We start from the raw sequence: 17,314 nt of genomic DNA on the forward strand, positions 1-17,314 counted from the left end.
ATTTCCATATTCGGAGATAGGTACATAATTGACAAACCAACAACATTTGGAAGTGCAAGTTTATTTTGCAAATGATAACTGTATCAACAATTTCTTAAAAGAAATTCTGAAGGGAAATGGAAAATAAAATACATTTATATGATATTTACGATCTAAATACTAATTTACTTCCGTGGGGAATTGTTCAACTTTGATATATAAAAACAAGAATACAATTTTAAAAAGCTATTGTTATTCGGGTTTTCGTTCACACATGCATGAGTTTACATTAAAACAAACTATGTTCAAACTTGTCTCTGGGATCAGTGGGTGGCTAAAGACAAGTTTTCTCAACCTGTAGACAAGTTTTCTCAATGATACATTTGTCTTAATCTCGTTGGGTTACGTTCCAAAAAAAGATCCATTCAAAACAGTGCCTTCAAGGAATTTTACGAGGGCAATTAAATTCAAGGCAAACATTTCAGCTCAAAATGTTATCATAGTGGTCTTTTTTTTTGTTTTTGATTCTAAAGGGTGGTCTTGAGAGAATTTCTCAAAGGTCACAGGAGTATCTTGAGGGCTTATTATGAAGACATTTTTTTTAAATTATGAAGACATTTTGAGAAAATGCAAAACTGTATTGGTGAGATAAAGGTCAGAAAAGTTTAAGACATTATTTTTCCATCATGACAATGTACGTGCTCATCCTTTAAGGGTAGTGAAGGCTGTCCTAGCAAATTTTGTTGGGAAACCTTACTCCATCCACCCAACAGTCCTTATCCTGCCCCTTCAGGCTTTCCCTTGTTCCCTAGACTTGAAGAACACCGAGAAGGGACTCGAGCTGAGGTCCTCAAGGAGGCTCAGGCTGTCATTTTGACCTGGTGTCCATCCAAGACCATAGCGTTCTTGAGGAAGGGCTGGAAGGATGCAAACAAACAAAAGTTTGGAAACTCTGTCTTCAGAAGGGCGTCGACCTAGATGGTGGATATGCTGAGAGACAATAGCTTCACATTCTGATAGTTTTGTTTAATAAAGGTCTCTACAATTTTGTAGTAAAGTTTTTTGACTTATCTTTGGAATTTGATAAAATATAACTGTAAATTTCTGATAAACACTCTTTGTTCCTTTCTTTGGGAGATGAATTTAGAAACACTTATTGTTAGAGAAATATTTTTGTATGATTAATAAACATTGAATCTTGCTTATTTAATGTACCTAATACTTTATTCAAAGGGCCCAGATGGCACAGTCTCACATGGATTTACCCATTGCACTGGGTAAGTCTGCTGCACAAGACCTCTTTAAAGTGTGAGAAGCAAGGATGTTACTTTAAGAACTAAGCTGTGCCTGCCGCAAGCCATATTTTCAATTGCCTCGTATGCCTCTTATATTCAATTGCCTCATATCCATGTGAAAGTTAGACATTGATAAGGAAAATGGAAGAAGAATCGATAATTGGAATGGTGGTGCCAGTGAAGAATATAGAAAGTACTATGGACTACCAAAAGAACCAACATTTGTCTTGGAAGAAGTACAGCCAGAACGCTCCTTAGGAGCAAGAATGGCAAGATGCATACACTTTGGACATGCTGTCAGGAGAGAACAGTCCCTGGAGAACGACATCATGCTTGGTCAAGTAGCAGGGCAGTGAAAAAAGAGGAAGACCTTCGACAAGATGGATTGACATAATGGCTGCATTGATGGGCTCCAACCTAAGAGCAATTGTGAGGATGACAATGGACTGGGCAGTGTTTTGTTCTGCTGTACATAGGATCCCTAGGCATCGGAAATGACTGGACGGCACTGAACAGCAGTGGTGACGGCACAGTGGGTTGAAAGTTGGACTGGTTGAAAGTTGAAAGACTGCTGTACAGATTTACAGCTTCAGACATCCTGCAGACAGTTCTGTGCTAGAGAGTAGCGGTGAGTTTCTGGAAGTTGGTCATGAATAAAAAAAATACTTTTGTAGCTGTAAGAGCCCCCAATAAAATGATTAAAAAATACTTTTGTTTATTAGCATATATAGAATAATGTCAAGCACTATGTCCCAAGCCACAGCCAATCAAAATAAAGTCACTTGATCCATGAATTAAAACTTTTCATGTTAAATATGAATAATTCTAGTATTTACAAACATTTGCTTTGCTTGTAGTATATTATTACCCGTGTTTGTATTACATAAGGGAGAAAGACAGGACTTTGTACTCTTGTAAAGACTTACAATCATGGAAACTCACAGGGGCAGTTCCACCCTGTCCTAAAAGGCATCGACTTGATGGGTAGGCATCGACTTGATGGAGTGAGCGTGGTTTTGATATTATATAAAATATATGTTAGATTGTGTCCATATATCTGCCAAACATATCTTAAAGTTAAAGTGGCAAGTAGTGTTTACAAGACTTAGGACAAGTTCTGTACATAAATGCCTCTGGTAAAAATGTAATTGACTGAAGTCATTTCAGTGGCCTACCTGTTCAAGTTCCCAGTCTTTTTGCGGTCATTTAGGAAATGCTCACGAGCACACCCTTGTGTTTGTATCATGACAAAGCGCATTGCTGCTCCTCTCAGGTGAAGTTGCTGGATCAGGTGATATGAATGAGCAAAGACCGTTTTCTCCAATAGATCGGAGAGCAGCTATCTTTTCATATTCATACAATCCACCCTTGCCCAGTAATCACTCAGGTTTAATCCAGTTTCGTACTGGGTGAAGGTTCTTAAGAGTTAGACTTGACAATTCACTCCCGCTTCTTTCTTATTAGAAAGAAATGTGATACTCCCATGAGGTCTGTGAAGATATGGAGTTTCAGTTACACTGGAGGGAATTGTAGAAGACAGATGTCAACGGATTGTTCATGTGGTAGGTGCCTCATAGTTTAAACTAACGTTATGTGTGGGACACCTTGCGACCCTACACGAACTTCATGTGTAGCCGGAAAATTCTCACACTGGAGCTGACATCAGTCTCACCCAGCACCCTGCCAGTTCCCTCCCATTGCAGTGTCACTTTTCCTTGTGCCCTGTTGCTTGCCATCAGTGGGCATTTGGATAACTGCCACCCCGGTTTTGTTGATGCCCTGTTCAGGTGCTTACTTTGCTAATTGGCTTACTTCATCCCTGTACAAGGATTCTATGTACCTTTCTTTCCTGGTCCCACTTCTGCAAGGGTTCCACGTACCGTACTTGCTTTAGAAAAACTGTCCAATCCCCTGGAGAACCATAAGTACCTTATTTGCATAGCCCCACTCAATCATTTTGTGAGAGTCACCAGCCCATGGTTAGAGGAGCCAGATAATGGTAATTCACGACACCACAGGTGCCAAGGCCAAAATCTAATTAGGAAAATATATATGATCTACAGTATAATGCTAAGAAGGGTGCTACTAAAATGAAGCAAAATAAAACAGTATGCTGTCACAAAATTTTAGGTGATTACCGACCCAATGCATTTAGGAATGAAGTCTTAAAACCTGGCTATGAAAAAGATGGAAAACAAGAGACCTTTCAGCTTAATAGCTTGAATAATTTAATTTGATTTGATGATATGAGTAAGAATCAATGACTGTTTTAGCTTTTCTAATTTGGGTAAAAGGTAAGCCACTTTGAAATACTTCTGGCGTTCAATCGCCAGGTAGGGCAATCCCATTAAGAACTACTCTATAAAACATGGGGCCTTTTTTGTAAAAGAAACGTCAGGTTGTTTTCAATGTAGGAAAGCCTCCCCAAGGGTTTCATATAAGTCAGCTGCTTGCAACTCTGCCGTGCTTATACACACACATAAATAAACCGAGTGGGTGTTTCAGTCGTCAAATAACTTAGCCAGATGGTTAGATCACAACCCATCTGCAGGCTAGGAAGGCTGTTGGAAAGGCAGGCCCGTGGCAATAGCTGGCCTCTTCTTCTCGCTGCTAATGTATTTGTGCTCACTTTGCCTCTCAGTCCCAGGTACCTTGTTTGCCTAGATGCCTCTGGGAAAGGAGGGGATTATTGCAGGTCAAGAAGTGGTGATTTGCTCCCGAAGAGGAGGAGACTGGGAGGTATTGGCCAGTCTCTTAGGAGAAAGAAAAAATAAAAGCTTCCCAGGTGATTTTCTTTGCGCAGCCCGTGGAGAAGCTTCGTCTGGGGTCAGCGGGTCTCTTCGGAGCTCATCTGATGCACCTGGAGAGGGTGGCGACGCTTTCAGGCGGCTGAGCAGTTCGGCCCGGTCCTTCTATAAGGAAACCCTAGAAGCTCGTTAGGAGTCAGAATCTACTTGACCGCAATAAGGGCAGTGGCCACAGTTGACGTCACGAACCTTTCCCTCCGCCCAGTGTCCTTCTGCGGCTGCGCGGGCCACGTGCACGTGGCCTTCAAAACGCCCCGCCGCGTTTTCGGCCGCAATGCCTGCTGCGCAGGCGCGAGGCCGGAACCCGCCGGCATGGCTGTAGTCAACCCCGTGGTAAGGGCGAGTGTGGCCTCGGGCAGCGGCCGTGTCGGGGGGCAGGCGGGGCTCTGCACTCCTGTCTCCGCGCGGCCCGACCTGGACACCCCTTTCCTCACCCGGGTCCCTCACGGGCTTTCGGGGGCCAGGGAACCAGACGCTGGGCCTGGCCCGACGGGAAGAGCGAGAGACCGCCCCCACACCCCCACCCCCACATCGCCCACTCTCGTTTCACCCGCATTGAAGGGGCCCCTGGGGGTTGCTGTTCTGTACTCTTGGGGTCTCTGGACTCAAGGGCAACCAGCAACAGTTGGGATTCTTATCAGGTGACCGGGGAGGGAGTCAGCCTTTCACCGTCCCCTTTTCCTAGGAGCCTGGAAAATTCCCAGGTTCAATGGTATCTGCATTCTTATTTTAATAGGAGTGTGGTTGAGTCCAAGCCACATACTGTAATTTGCTAACAAATTATTGGTTAATGGACTGCTTCATTTCGTGTGAACCAACCGCAGATGCAGATTTTTGTGCCCAGCCCCTAAGCCCCTGTAGGTGTATAATTTGAATTTAAAACAAAAAATCAAAGCCATCTTTTACCCAGACCTCCCTGTGAGGATGTATAGGATGCGTGGCACCTTAAGACCCGTCATCAGTCTTACAACCTGAAATTAGAAATAAATCGAGGATTCACCTTTATTTTGGTGCAAAGCACCGTGGTCATGCCTGTGCTCTATTATTACATCTGCCGGCCTAAAAGGGTCTAATTTTAGCGCTATTATCCTAATGTGCATCTATTTCTGATGAAGGGGCTTTCAGATAAGTAAAATACAGCTGAATATAAATTTTGCTATGCGTACCGTTTCATCTAATGGTAAACTCCAACAAGGGTGTGGCTTTCTCTTCAATAAAGAAGAGGTTAAAATAGATTTCCTGAGCCAGGCACGATTTTGACAAAGAGACCAGGAAAGAAAATCAGTATAAAGTCTTAACTATGGTCTTCGAAGCAAAAGCATCTTTGGTATTTTTTGCTTTTGAAAAATAGTTCTAATGGTTCTTTCTTGTCCACTGCTATTTTGCTCTGCCGGCAGCTCCTGTGCAGATTTACCGCCTTGGCAATCCTATGGGACAGTTGACTCAGTTCCATAGAGCCAGAAGCCTGCAGTGAGTTTGGGTTAGCTTTGAGAGCAGATGTAATGATAGCGTAGGAGTTATCAGGGTAAACTTACCTGGAAGAAGCAACTAATCTAGGAGCAAACAGATCTGCTTGTGAACATTGTGAACACCTTAGCTTATTTAACTATTGCTGTTGGCCTATTCCTGGGTTTCCCTGGATTTTCAGAAGGCCTAGTTTAAGACCCAGTGACTGCGCACCGAAGCAGGCATCTTTAAGAGGATTTATGAAGAAGCAGCCACAGTCTGCGACAGTTTCATTTTGGCCCGATGAGGCAACTGGAATCAAGAGCAGCTTAATTCTTGTTTTGCAATGAAAGTTTTTGCTTTGGGTTTGTCATTGGTAACTCCCATTGGATGGATATGACCAGCGCACAATGCCATTTAGGGGCTAGGGTCAGGGACAGAGGACTTTATTTAAGGTAGACTCTGAGTACAAAGAGAAGAAATACCCTAGTGGGACTGTTAAATAAATCTGAGTAGAAATTGGTTTAATTTTTTTTGTCATGGTAAGTTTTTCCTAGGAAGGATATTGGGGCATTACGTAGCATATGGACAACGGAAGGGTAAATGTTGATTCAAGCTCTTAGTTTTTGTTAGAAAATCGCTTCTGGTGTGTGCATTTTTATTTGATAATACTTTGTGGGTCTCTGTGCATTTGGGAAGTAGAATAAGCTTTCGTTATTCTCCCTCAGGGCTTGTCTCAGTGGAAACACTAGAGTGAACCCTGGTTAACCCTCTTTTGGACGTTATGAGGAAAGCTACATTGAAAACAGAAGGCTTATGCCCTGGTGCCTTCTATCCATGGTCTTTTTAAAAGACGTGGTGAGGTTAAATACTGATAGAAAAGCCAACTCCCAACACCGTTAACCACGTGTCTTCTTGCCAGAATGATGCCATGTGATTGTGGCCCTTTTCCTTTAGCTGGTAAGGTGGGTTGGCTGTGCACACCTCCCAGGGGCCCCGCTGGAGAAAGCTGTGGCAGTCTGCTTCCCCAGAGATTACAGCTTTGGAAGCCCAGTAGGATGGTTCTCCTCTGTTTACTACAGAACCCGTGAGTTGGATTACACTCCGTGGTCTTGCAGAAAGGTTGAGGCTAGACATTGGAACCTAAAACAGTTTATGGGAAGGAAGCAATGCCGATATTGGGAGTTGGATGAATTTAGTAAAAATCCTTGTAGTGACTTTTACTTAAACTGAGTACATTTCATGTCTGTTGAAGCTAAAAGTATTCCAATTTGAGAATTAAAACCTTTAACAAGTGCTTTTATGTAGCCCAAACTCTACAGATCTGTCATTGAAGATGTAATTGAAAGAGTGCGGAATCTATTTGCTGAAGAAGGTCTAGAGGAACAAGTCTTGAAAGACTTGAAGCAGGTTTGTAGACAATACAAATTAAATTCCTCTTCTCTCTTTGCAGCCTTAAAAAGCTGATACAGTTCTACTTCTTAATTATAGTTTAGGATTTACCCATTCATTGTCAGATGACAATTAAAAAAGCTTTTTTTAAAACAGAAATCTCTTGAGAATGTTTTATGTTTCAAAAAAGACAACACTTTTTTTTTCTCTCTGTAGCTCTGGGAAACCAAGGTTCTACAGTCTAAAGCCACTGAAGACTTCTTCCGGAATAGCCTGCAGTCGCCTCTCTTCACCCTTCAGCTGCCCCACGGCTTACATCAAACGCTGCAGACGTCAGCAGGTTGGGTAGTCAGTTAGTCCTGTTGGGATCTTCAGCACCAAGTCATTTGGTGGTGGTTTAATTAGGATGACGTTTTGAAGGCAAGAAGGCCTTGTCCTTCCACGTCATTACTATGGAGCACAGAACAAACCATGATTAAAAGAAATAATCCTCTTTTTTGAAGTTGCTGTTATTATTTTTAATGTCAGATTTCACAAAGATGATAAAGCCTCACTTCAGAGTAGGAGGGGGCCCGCTTTATAGTTAGTGGGCTGGGGGAGCACTCATGGATCCTGCCAGTGTGATTGGGGCCAAGCAAGGAGCGGGAATAGCAGGGGCAAAGGTGCGTGCCTTTGAGCCCCTGCCGTCTCTTGCTCTCTCTCACCTTCTGTCTTAGAAGCTTCTTATTTCTCTAGTAGAAGTAGCTTAAGAATGAGGCTATGCAGACTCCTTCCTGTTTCAGACCTGTGAATTAATGGCTGGGAACTGACCATCTGCATTTGATCTTTAATCGTTGGACTTCTGGAAGCTCCATCTCTGTTCCCATGGGAACTATTTATGCATATGATACGTTGTCACATAATCAGGAGAAAGCCAAGGCGTTCTACCAGAGGGGGCAGTTCTACCCTGTCCTGTCAGGTCGCTATGCGTCTGCATCAATTTAATGGCAGCGAGTGTGTGTACAACTGGAAATGATTATTAGATAGCACTGATAATGATATTGTTCTGTCGTTCTATCCTTTGTCCCTTCTACCCGCCTCTGCTCCTCATGCTGCCCGCCCTCGTGTGTGTACATGGCACTGCGCTTAACTGAAATTCAGTAGGTACATGTCTGATAAGTGCAGGTCGACCTGGATTAAGTCGTCAGCAATCACTGGACTGCGCACTGCATGCGCCGGTGAGTTCACGTGAGAATGACTGGCATGGAGGAAAAGAAGTGCCTTGTTACACGCTGGGAACGCGAGCATGGCAGCCCTTGTAACAGTGAAGCAAACGACAGCGACTATGGGATCATCCGAATGCTGTGCCTATACAAATTCCTCATGGTTGTTTCTGTTTCTCAATTGACACACTGAAACATTTTTTGGTTATTTGTTGCATTTTGATGGGTAACGCTTTCATTTTTAACTGTCTTTTATCCCGTCAGTATTTTTTTACTTTTCTATGAAAATAATATTCTTTTAGGTTCCCCCAACCTCTGTTTTATTTGTTAAAGATTTATTATTTATTTATATTACTAAAAACCGTAGTCCTCGATTCTGCCACAAGATGGTACTATTACCAGTGGTTTAAGTCACAGAAAGCCAGCATCTTTTTCTTATCCTATGTCTTGGGAGTTATTATGATAGAAATAATTACATTTTTAAGCAGGACAGTTTTTCTTTTTACTCTCTTCTACATAATTTATATTGAAGTAGTTCAAGTGGAAGTACATTGAGCCTTTAAAAGTGCATCGTAGACCCTGCTCCTTTTTCTCCTCACCACCAGGCACCCTGCTGTATCAAAGTAGTCTCATAAAATAAAGTACCTCTTAGTCCTTTTATTGCATGTTTAAATGGCTGAAGCAGACTTCTAAACTTCTTTCTATTTCATAATCTACATTGATAAACAAGTTCATAATTTAGATCTACCAAGGACTAAGTCATCCACCCTTATACTTGTTTTCCTTGAGCATGATATCCCTTTATTTAGTCATTTCCTGGGTCTGTAGTCCTTATTTGGTCTTGGGACCCCATTTAAAATCTTAAAAACTGAGAGCCCCAAAGAGCTATTATTCATATGGCTTATAAATAAATATAGATCATATCAGAAACTAAAGATATATTTTAAACAGTGTGTCTAATACTAAAAATTTAAATATCTTACATGGTAACAGGAAACTGTTGTTTATGAAAAATAATAAGTGCCCAGATCAAAGTAGTATGTAGCTAGAAGAGTGGCATTGTTTTACTGTTTTTGCCAAACAATTTAATGTCTGACCTAATTTAGGGTATCCGAGTGAAGGCCCAGTGTATCCAGTTACTCTGGAACGTAGATCTGGTGAACATTTGAGCCATGCGCTCCGTCCTTTAGGCAGTTTGAAGGTTAGAATACCGTTTGTTCATCAGGAGGCATCTACATATTATTTAGTCACACAGAAGAAATTGACCAATTTTTGTACCTTGTGAATCAAGTGACTTGGGTATTGGGTTTTGGAAAGGTTCAACGCAGAACCAATAATTGTGAAATTATAACCTATTGTAAAGTCTCAGGATCACTGGTGGCTTAATGGTTATGTGTTGGTTTGCAAAACAAAGTCAGCAGTTCGAAACCACCAGCTGCTCCGCGGGCGAAAGACGAGGCTTTCTACCTCTGTAAAGAGTTAAAGGCTCGGAAACCCACAGAAGCAGTTCTACCCTGTTCTGTGGGGTCACTGAATCGGAATAGGCTTGGCCACAGTGAGCTTTTGAGAGGGGGAGGGAGTTTTAGGAAAGTGCAGAGCATTTTGCCACATAGTCTTACTATAAAGTTTCTTAAATTAGGTTTGAAACACTGATTTCTTTCAATGTTACCAAACCTTAGTGCTTGTTAAAATTCGTTAATATTTCTGGGGTACATACATGAAGAGGAAATATTAAAAACTTCAAATACTTTTGAGAACACAGAATCCAGTTAAAACGTAATTGGTTATTAAAACCATCTTGTGTAATATTAAACATGTTTCAGACACATTTCATTGGGTATGTCACTGTGAGCATACAGCAACACTGTTATTTGTGAATTTTGTTTCAAAATGAAGTGTGAGCTGCAAGGAACTTCACGCGAAGACTGGGTTCAATCCTTTTGTTCTGAAAGGGTATTAAGACGTTTACAAAACTCATAAAACTGTGTTTGAGTTCTTGAAATGTAGAGCATTCTCCTTCAGGATTTATAGCAAGGTATTTAAAAGAGGAAGATTGTTGCTATTTTCCTCGAGATATTCCTTTAATTGCTTCAGACAGTGAGTTAACAGATTTTGTTTTCTCCCGGGCTATGGCTTGCGCGATAGCAGCTTAAGCATTGCTCACTCCAGCTAATTAAGACTAATGCCATTGTGTTTCTGCGGCTCCGATTCCTTCTCATTTAGCCTCTCTGAAAGAATGCCTGTTAATAAGCAAGGCCATAGATGAATAAGGATAAAAATAATTCTGGGCTTCATTAACCATCAGTCTCCGCCGTCTCGCTTCTGTTGTCTTTCCGTGGAAAGAATGCCCAGTTTAAAAGCTGCATGCGCTCCTGAGCCGTTTGCGGGTATGAGGGAGCCAGCCTCGTACCAGAGACAGAGATTGAGGTAATTTTTTTCTGGGCTGTACGCAAAACACAGACCCGAGTACACCTCGCATTGAATGCTGCATATACACGTTAAAATGTTGCGTGTGGAAGAAAGAGAAAGCAAAAGGACATTTTAGCCGGCCCAGTACAGCTAGGTAATAAGTTTTTTATGGTTACATTGATGGGCTGAACCCCTTCCGTAAGACCTCGGGCACTGTCCAATGAACTAGGAGGTGGAACAGCAGCGCTGAAATCAGTATTAGGTCAATCAGTGGGGGTGCTTCATGGAACCCTGACCACAAACCTTCAAACCAGGAAAACAAATGCCGTGAAGTGTTTAGTTAGAGAAAATCAGCTTCGGCAGCTGTTCCCCCTGGTTCTTGTACAAACGATATGGAGCACAGTCTTTGACTAGTCAACTTTTTTTTTCAGGTATAGCTCATGATATCAGTTATTTAATAGTGTTGGGCCAGGATTTCTATGCCTTCAGTGGGAATGCACACTCACTCCTTACCAAACCTTCCCCTCTCACCTGGCAGCATTAATATGCTTTGGTCTGCATACGTTTGTTTATTCTTAGCATTTCACATAAACTAGATCACACAATATTTGTCCTTGGTGATTGACTTCCTGGGTGTGGTTTTGGACTGCTAACTGCAAAGTCAGGAGTTTGAATCCACTTGAGGCTTTCTGCTCCCTGAAAGAGGTGCAGTCTGGGAAACCCACCGGGGCAGTTCTCCTCTGCCCTTCATGGCTCCGATGAGTTGGAATCAACTCGATGCGGTGAGTTTGGAGGTTTTTGTGGTAATGTCTTCAGGGTTCCTGCCGGGTGTTTGTTTCTCTTTATGGCTCAGTAATGTTTCATTGCATGTGCCACATGTGTATTTGTATGGACCACATTTTATTTAAAATAATTTATTTCAAAACTGTAACCTTTTTTATGAGCCTCTGCTGAGTTAGTCTGCTCAGTAATCAGAGTCCCATGGAAAGGTGTTGCTGTAACAAACGTTACCTTTTCTCCCCCGAAGGAGAGTGGAACTGGCAGTTAGTGCTGCACGATGTTACGAAAGAAAATCTAGGTGTTTTGTTAATGGATTTCTGATGTACACTCAAATAGAGTATATTTGTTTACCTTGAGATCTCGGAAATAAAAACCCACCACAAGTAAAATACTTTTTAGCATCACTTGGAATCCAGGAGTTGGTTAAGAATGTACCGTGGCCAAGCATGTTAGTGACGGAAGCTATATGTATTTTCCGTACTTAGCCATTTTATTCAATTGGTAAGTTTATATAAAGTTTATTTTGTTTTCTCTGCAGCATCTTTAGTTATTCCTGCTGGTAGAACGATTCCCAATTTTACCACAGCAGAACTGGTATGTAACTTACTCACAATTATTTTAAAAGACATGGCATATGTTCCCCCCCCCATAGTATAGGGCAATAGATATAACTCATAATCCTCTAGTTGAATGGGGAGATAAGGTGAGGAATGGGGAAAGGGAATAGTTTCTGTAGGAGTATAGGTTCCCATATTTATTGGGCCCACCACCCCTTTTTAGAAAAAATTTACTTAGCGTCTCTTAAAATCTTTTGTGTTGGCAATTAAAGTCTTTGAACTATAACCCACACTCCAGGATTAAGTGTTTCTGCGGCTCCCCCGGATCATTCCAGTGCCTCCACCAGGGGGCGGTATTGTCCACTTTGGGAACAATGTTCTGTCTCAGAGATGTAGCTCAAACTTGGGCATTCCAGAACTGACATTTTCTTAGCAGTTTTTCCTAACTTTTAGGGCGGTTGTTGGCATCTTCCAAGATGGCTCCTACAAAGTTAGAACAATTCTGAAGTTACTAGACTTGTCTCCAGTGTATTAAACAGTAGAATGTTATCTATTTCCTTGGTGGGTCACACATTTGGAGAGGTGTTCTTTGTGTTTGCTGAATCACAGCAAATGCCTTCCTCCTATTGAAGTGACACAGTGCGGTCACTGTCTAACGTTGTGAAGGAGAGGAGAGAGTATGGGAGGGAATTTCAAAAGGTTCATGGGAAAACGTTATGTAAGGATAATGGGATTTTTCCATGAAGGTTTTGAAGTACCTTCATAGAGATTTATTTCAGTGTTTATATTATATTTTAATTAGCCAATCTTTTGCTAATGGATATTAAGATTATTTCCATATTTTTATATCACTCCACTGAATATACATACATGTGTTTGTCTACTTTTGTGGAAATCAGAATAAATTCTTAGAAGTTGAATTTCTGGGTCAAAGGTCATGTATGATTTTGATTTTGATATATGTACATTGCAAAATTATCCTCCCAAGGTATTGTACCACTGTACATTCATGAAAGCAGTGGTCTTAGAGAACTGAATTTTATCACATCCTCACCAGCACGGGATGTTACTAGCCTTTGAAAGGTTTGCAGATCTGATAGGCACAAATGTTTGTTTTTCTATTTAGAGTTTTTTATTTTTAAGATCCCACATGGGATTGCCATGAGTCAGATCTGATTCAAGAGCAACTAATAATAATATCTAATTGTTTCCAAGTAAGAATTATGTATTATCATTTTGCCGACATTAAAATGTTGTCAGCGATCCACGTGCAGACAGGCAGCCCTTTATCAACAGGTGCGGGGCCCTTGTGTTTGACATTGTGAGACTGAGGACCTAGCATCATTATCAGTTTTAGGAATTGATGCTCATAGTGTTCATGAAGACTTCATTGTTAATGATTGTAGAACAGAATTTCTTTTGATTTCCTAATTGGATGACCTAAATTGAACATTAAAAAGCTGTTTCAAAGACCTCAGCCCTCACAAACTTGTCACACTACTGCTTTGAATCAGATTTTTTTTGACTCCCTAGGAGACCAAGGGAGAAAGATGCAAACCCTTTTCTAATTTCCCAATGTCAATGTCTCATATCTAGGGCACTTCAGACTCCAGTGCAAACCTTACTTTTCCTTCCACTATTGGCTATCCTATCCACGTGCCAGCGGGTGTGACGCTGCAGACCGCATCTGGTGAGAGCATACTTTATTGTTCGCCTTGCGAATGACTTCTGGGCGATACGTTCCATGGTGGTCATATGCTGTATACTAGAAGTTAAAAGAATTTTTAATATAAGCCCATTTTAATTGTCAGAATAAATGGCACTATTGTCATGGCAGCAGCAATCAGAAAAGACACTGCATTAGGTCTTGGCTTATATCTCACTCCCAGTTCTGCTTTTGAACATTGTCTTGATGCTCTAGATCGCTCTAGATATCACATATGTACTTGATCGGTCCTCACTAAATAATTTTGCATGGCGTTTTTCTTTTTTTTTATCCCCACTTATTGAGCTACCATATATTTTCTCTAATTCGAGAGTTACCTACATTTTAACAAGTAGACAGTCAAGTATCTGAGTGCTTGCTAGTTCTAATAAGGACCACAAGAGACAATGCCGACCAGCTTTTTCCTCCTTTCTGATGGATGGTGACATGGTCTACAGAAAGAACGTCTGAGGCTCTGCAGGGTAACTAACCTCTGCCTTTCAAAGAACCGTATCTTAACTTTGGGCTATTGTAAAGATTAAGGAATACATTCAACTTGATGCTAAAAAAAAGAATTTTCCTCTTTTCTCCTCCCTTAGCCTTATTTTAGAGACAAGAGGAAGAAGAAATTTGATTATTTTTGAAATTATTAAATGTTTTGGAGAACCTTTTCTTATAGTTGTTAGTGAGATCCTAAGTATCAGAAATGTGTTTTATATGATTCCCCCAAACCCCGAACAAAGCCCACTGTCATTGAGTCATTTCTGACTCATAACGATCCTATATGGGATTTCAGAGGCTGTACATCTTAATGAGAGTTGATAGCCTCATCTTTCGCCCATGGAAAGGTTGGTGGGTTTGAACCACTGACCCTGCAATTAGTTTACGTGCTGGATTCTGCATGTTGAAATCCCACAGCAGCCATAGCTAGTGACACTGCAATTTATCAAACCAGAGGAAAAGGATCACTTATTGATGGCCTGTATATGTCTCAAAATGTACCATATGACCGCTAGGGTTAAAGAAAAACATTAAAACTTTGAAAGGAGGGTACTATGTTTGCAAATGAGAGCATAAAGCTGACGAATAAAGCAAGCGCTTCTGGAGAGTCATACTGGCAGAGTGGTGTGTTTCTTCCTGTTGTGCATGAGATTTATTTATTTCTTTAAAGAAGACCAGGGTGCTACTGACGGCTTGCGTTCTCTGTTTGCAGGGCACCTGTATAAAGTCAATGTACCCGTGATAGTGACGCAGACTCCCGGAAGAGCAAGCGCTCCTCAGCACCCACTTCAGCAGCTGTTCCAGCCTTTCGGGCCGGCCCCAGTAATCCAGACCAGCGTTCCGCGATTGAGCCCATCAGCGCTCCAAGCAACTACTGAAAAGTCACAGAGACTGGAAACTGTGTGCCCACAACCCACCATTCTGCATTCCGGGATAGCAGATAGGAAACACCTAGGAAATGTCACCACTGACATATTTGTACCGCCGGGAAATGAGCACAGAATCATGTCGGAAGCATTGTTGAGCCAGCAGGAAAGCCCTCAGTACATCAGTCTCCCAGGTGTTGTGTTTGCTCCGCAGATCTCTCAGATCGATGCGAACGTGGAGCCAGCGCTCGGTGTCTCCACCAGCACGCCGTCCAACCTGCACGGTGGGCCCTTTGCGACAGGCCCCCAGGGGGCTCTGCACCAGCACACACCCAGCGCTCAGTGTCGTGTTCTTCAAGATAGGATGGATGGATGTGATTCTGTAAAGGAGCCAAGACACAGAGAGGAGCCTATCAGCCTACCTGTTTCCAAGAAGGTAGTTTATGTTCATCGTAATGGTATTAGGGGCCAGTGATTAGTGTTTAGGTAGCAAGTTAATCAGAAGTATATGTGTGTATTTACTTGCTTTCTTGAAGAAGACTGCTGCGTCCTATTGCTCTTAATATTATCTGTTCATTCTTGAAATCTTCATCCTCAGCATTTCTAAACTTTTTACTATAGTCAATGAATTAGAATATTTCTTTAAGGAAAGTACATTGGTTTTAAGATAACAGTCAGTTTTGCTTCATGGCTTTGTAAGAATTGTCCCCCCACCCCCCTTCCTTTTTGGCAGGTAAAAGTTAAAAGACCTAGATATCCCTTGAGGTTTAAACAAATATTTTGAGGTAGTTCCTTGTCATATTTAATATACAAAAGAAGTCCAAAGTGTTTATGCTTCCTTTACCCAATTTTCTTAAACTTCCACGTGGCAGTTTTTCTTTCATGACCGATTATTTTGCCAGGACATACTTTCTCTCCTGACCTGCTCAAATACGAGATTAATTTTGTTTGGAATTTAAATCTCTAAATAATAACTTGTAATTCACGTTCTTCATGGATTATGGGCAAGAGATACTAATTTCCAAGGAATTCATAGCAAGGGCAGAAGGATTCATAGAGAATTGTGAGTGGTAAAATTTATAAAAAGCCTTCCAGTATTTTTTTCCAAATGGCTTGTAGCTAATTCCTTTTATACAATTTAATGACACCTGGTAAAGAATTAAAAGGTTATGCGGTTAGCTAGTGATTTCATGGTTCTCTGGAAAGTTGAAAACATTCAGAAATGTTCAGTAGAAAGTTGTGGATTACTATAGATTTCTGAATGTTTTGATGGTTGCTGAAACCTGTTCAAGATGACAGCAAGACTGTGTTTAGTTTTGGTACAAAGTGCTGAGGTTTAAATGCATTTTATTTTGAGCATCTTATCACGGTAGTTTTCATTTAGGGCATAACATTATAAAAATTAGTGTCGGTTAGACTCACAGTTATGAACCATCTGGTTCTGCGGCAAAGCACGTGTGTTAGTTTTCATCATAGTAGTGTGGGAGGCATTATTGCCCCCGGCCTCTGTATGAACTCTGCGTGTTTTTGGTGACGAGTCAAGGGCTTGCTCTACTGCTGCTCGTGGGATGTCATCATGTACATCATGTTCCAAAGTGGGGAAATAGATTAGTTAAGGGAGATTAATCAAGGATTGTTTTTGGAAAGTACTAGTGGACAAAGCAGTTGAAAGGATGTGCTCTGAAGCCACAGGAGGTTTAAAATGACAGATTCATCACTTACGAGCAGAGCTATGTAATGCTGCTGACTTACTCAGTTGTCACTCATAAACAGTGCCATCTGCACGAATGTGAGGATTATCACTTGAGAATAATATACAGAACATTTATAGTTTTAGAGGAAAGAAAGAAAGATGAGTGGTATTATGCTCTTGGGTTTATCATATGGTGGAAAGCTTATCATAGGACTATTAGCTTTAAAAGAAGTCTATACCTAAAAGAGGAGCCCTGGTGGCTTAGTGGTTGCTTGTTAGGCTGCGAACTGCAAGGTCAGCAGTTTGAAACCACCAGCTGCTCCATGCGAGAAAGATGGCTCTTTCTACCTTGGTGAAGAGTTGCAGGCTTGGAAATCCACAGGGGGAGTTCTGCCCCTTCTCCTGCAGCGTTGCTATGAGTCAGCATTGACTTGATGTCAGTGTGCTTGGTTTTGGTTTATCTAAGTGTCCGTGGGAGGTACAGAGGATTAAGGCACTGAGCTGCTGATTGCAAGTCTGCTGGTTTGACTACCTGGAAGCACCTCGGAAGAAAAGAGTGGTGATATACTTTTGGATGATTAGCCATTGAACCTTCTGTGGAGTGCAAGTCTGTTCTGAAACGCATGAAGTTACCATGAGTCAGAATCAACACAGTGACCCCTTTTATCTAAAACACAAAAAT

At 41.5% G+C, this 17,314-nt stretch overlaps 1 protein-coding gene across 2 annotated transcripts in view; it reads left to right on the forward strand.

Annotated features, from left to right (window-relative positions):
- Positions 1–4,393: 4,393 nt before the first annotated feature.
- GTF2A1L (general transcription factor IIA subunit 1 like) overlaps positions 4,394–17,314 on the forward strand; it is a 44,725-nt gene continuing 31,804 nt past the window's right edge. Inside the window, exons 1-6 of one of the 2 annotated variants that reach the window (XM_075535833.1) lie at positions 4,394–4,414; positions 6,836–6,937; positions 7,136–7,259; positions 11,849–11,904; positions 13,464–13,557; positions 14,786–15,375. In XM_075535833.1, coding sequence (XP_075391948.1) covers positions 4,394–4,414; positions 6,836–6,937; positions 7,136–7,259; positions 11,849–11,904; positions 13,464–13,557; positions 14,786–15,375 — 987 coding nt within the window. The remainder of the gene's footprint in view (positions 4,415–6,835; positions 6,938–7,135; positions 7,260–11,848; positions 11,905–13,463; positions 13,558–14,785; positions 15,376–17,314) is intronic. The other variant, XM_075535835.1, reaches the window with a different exon arrangement.

The sequence above is a fragment of the Tenrec ecaudatus genome, chromosome 17 (genome assembly GCF_050624435.1).
Source record: "Tenrec ecaudatus isolate mTenEca1 chromosome 17, mTenEca1.hap1, whole genome shotgun sequence".
NCBI classification, from domain to species: Eukaryota; Metazoa; Chordata; class Mammalia; order Afrosoricida; family Tenrecidae; genus Tenrec; species Tenrec ecaudatus.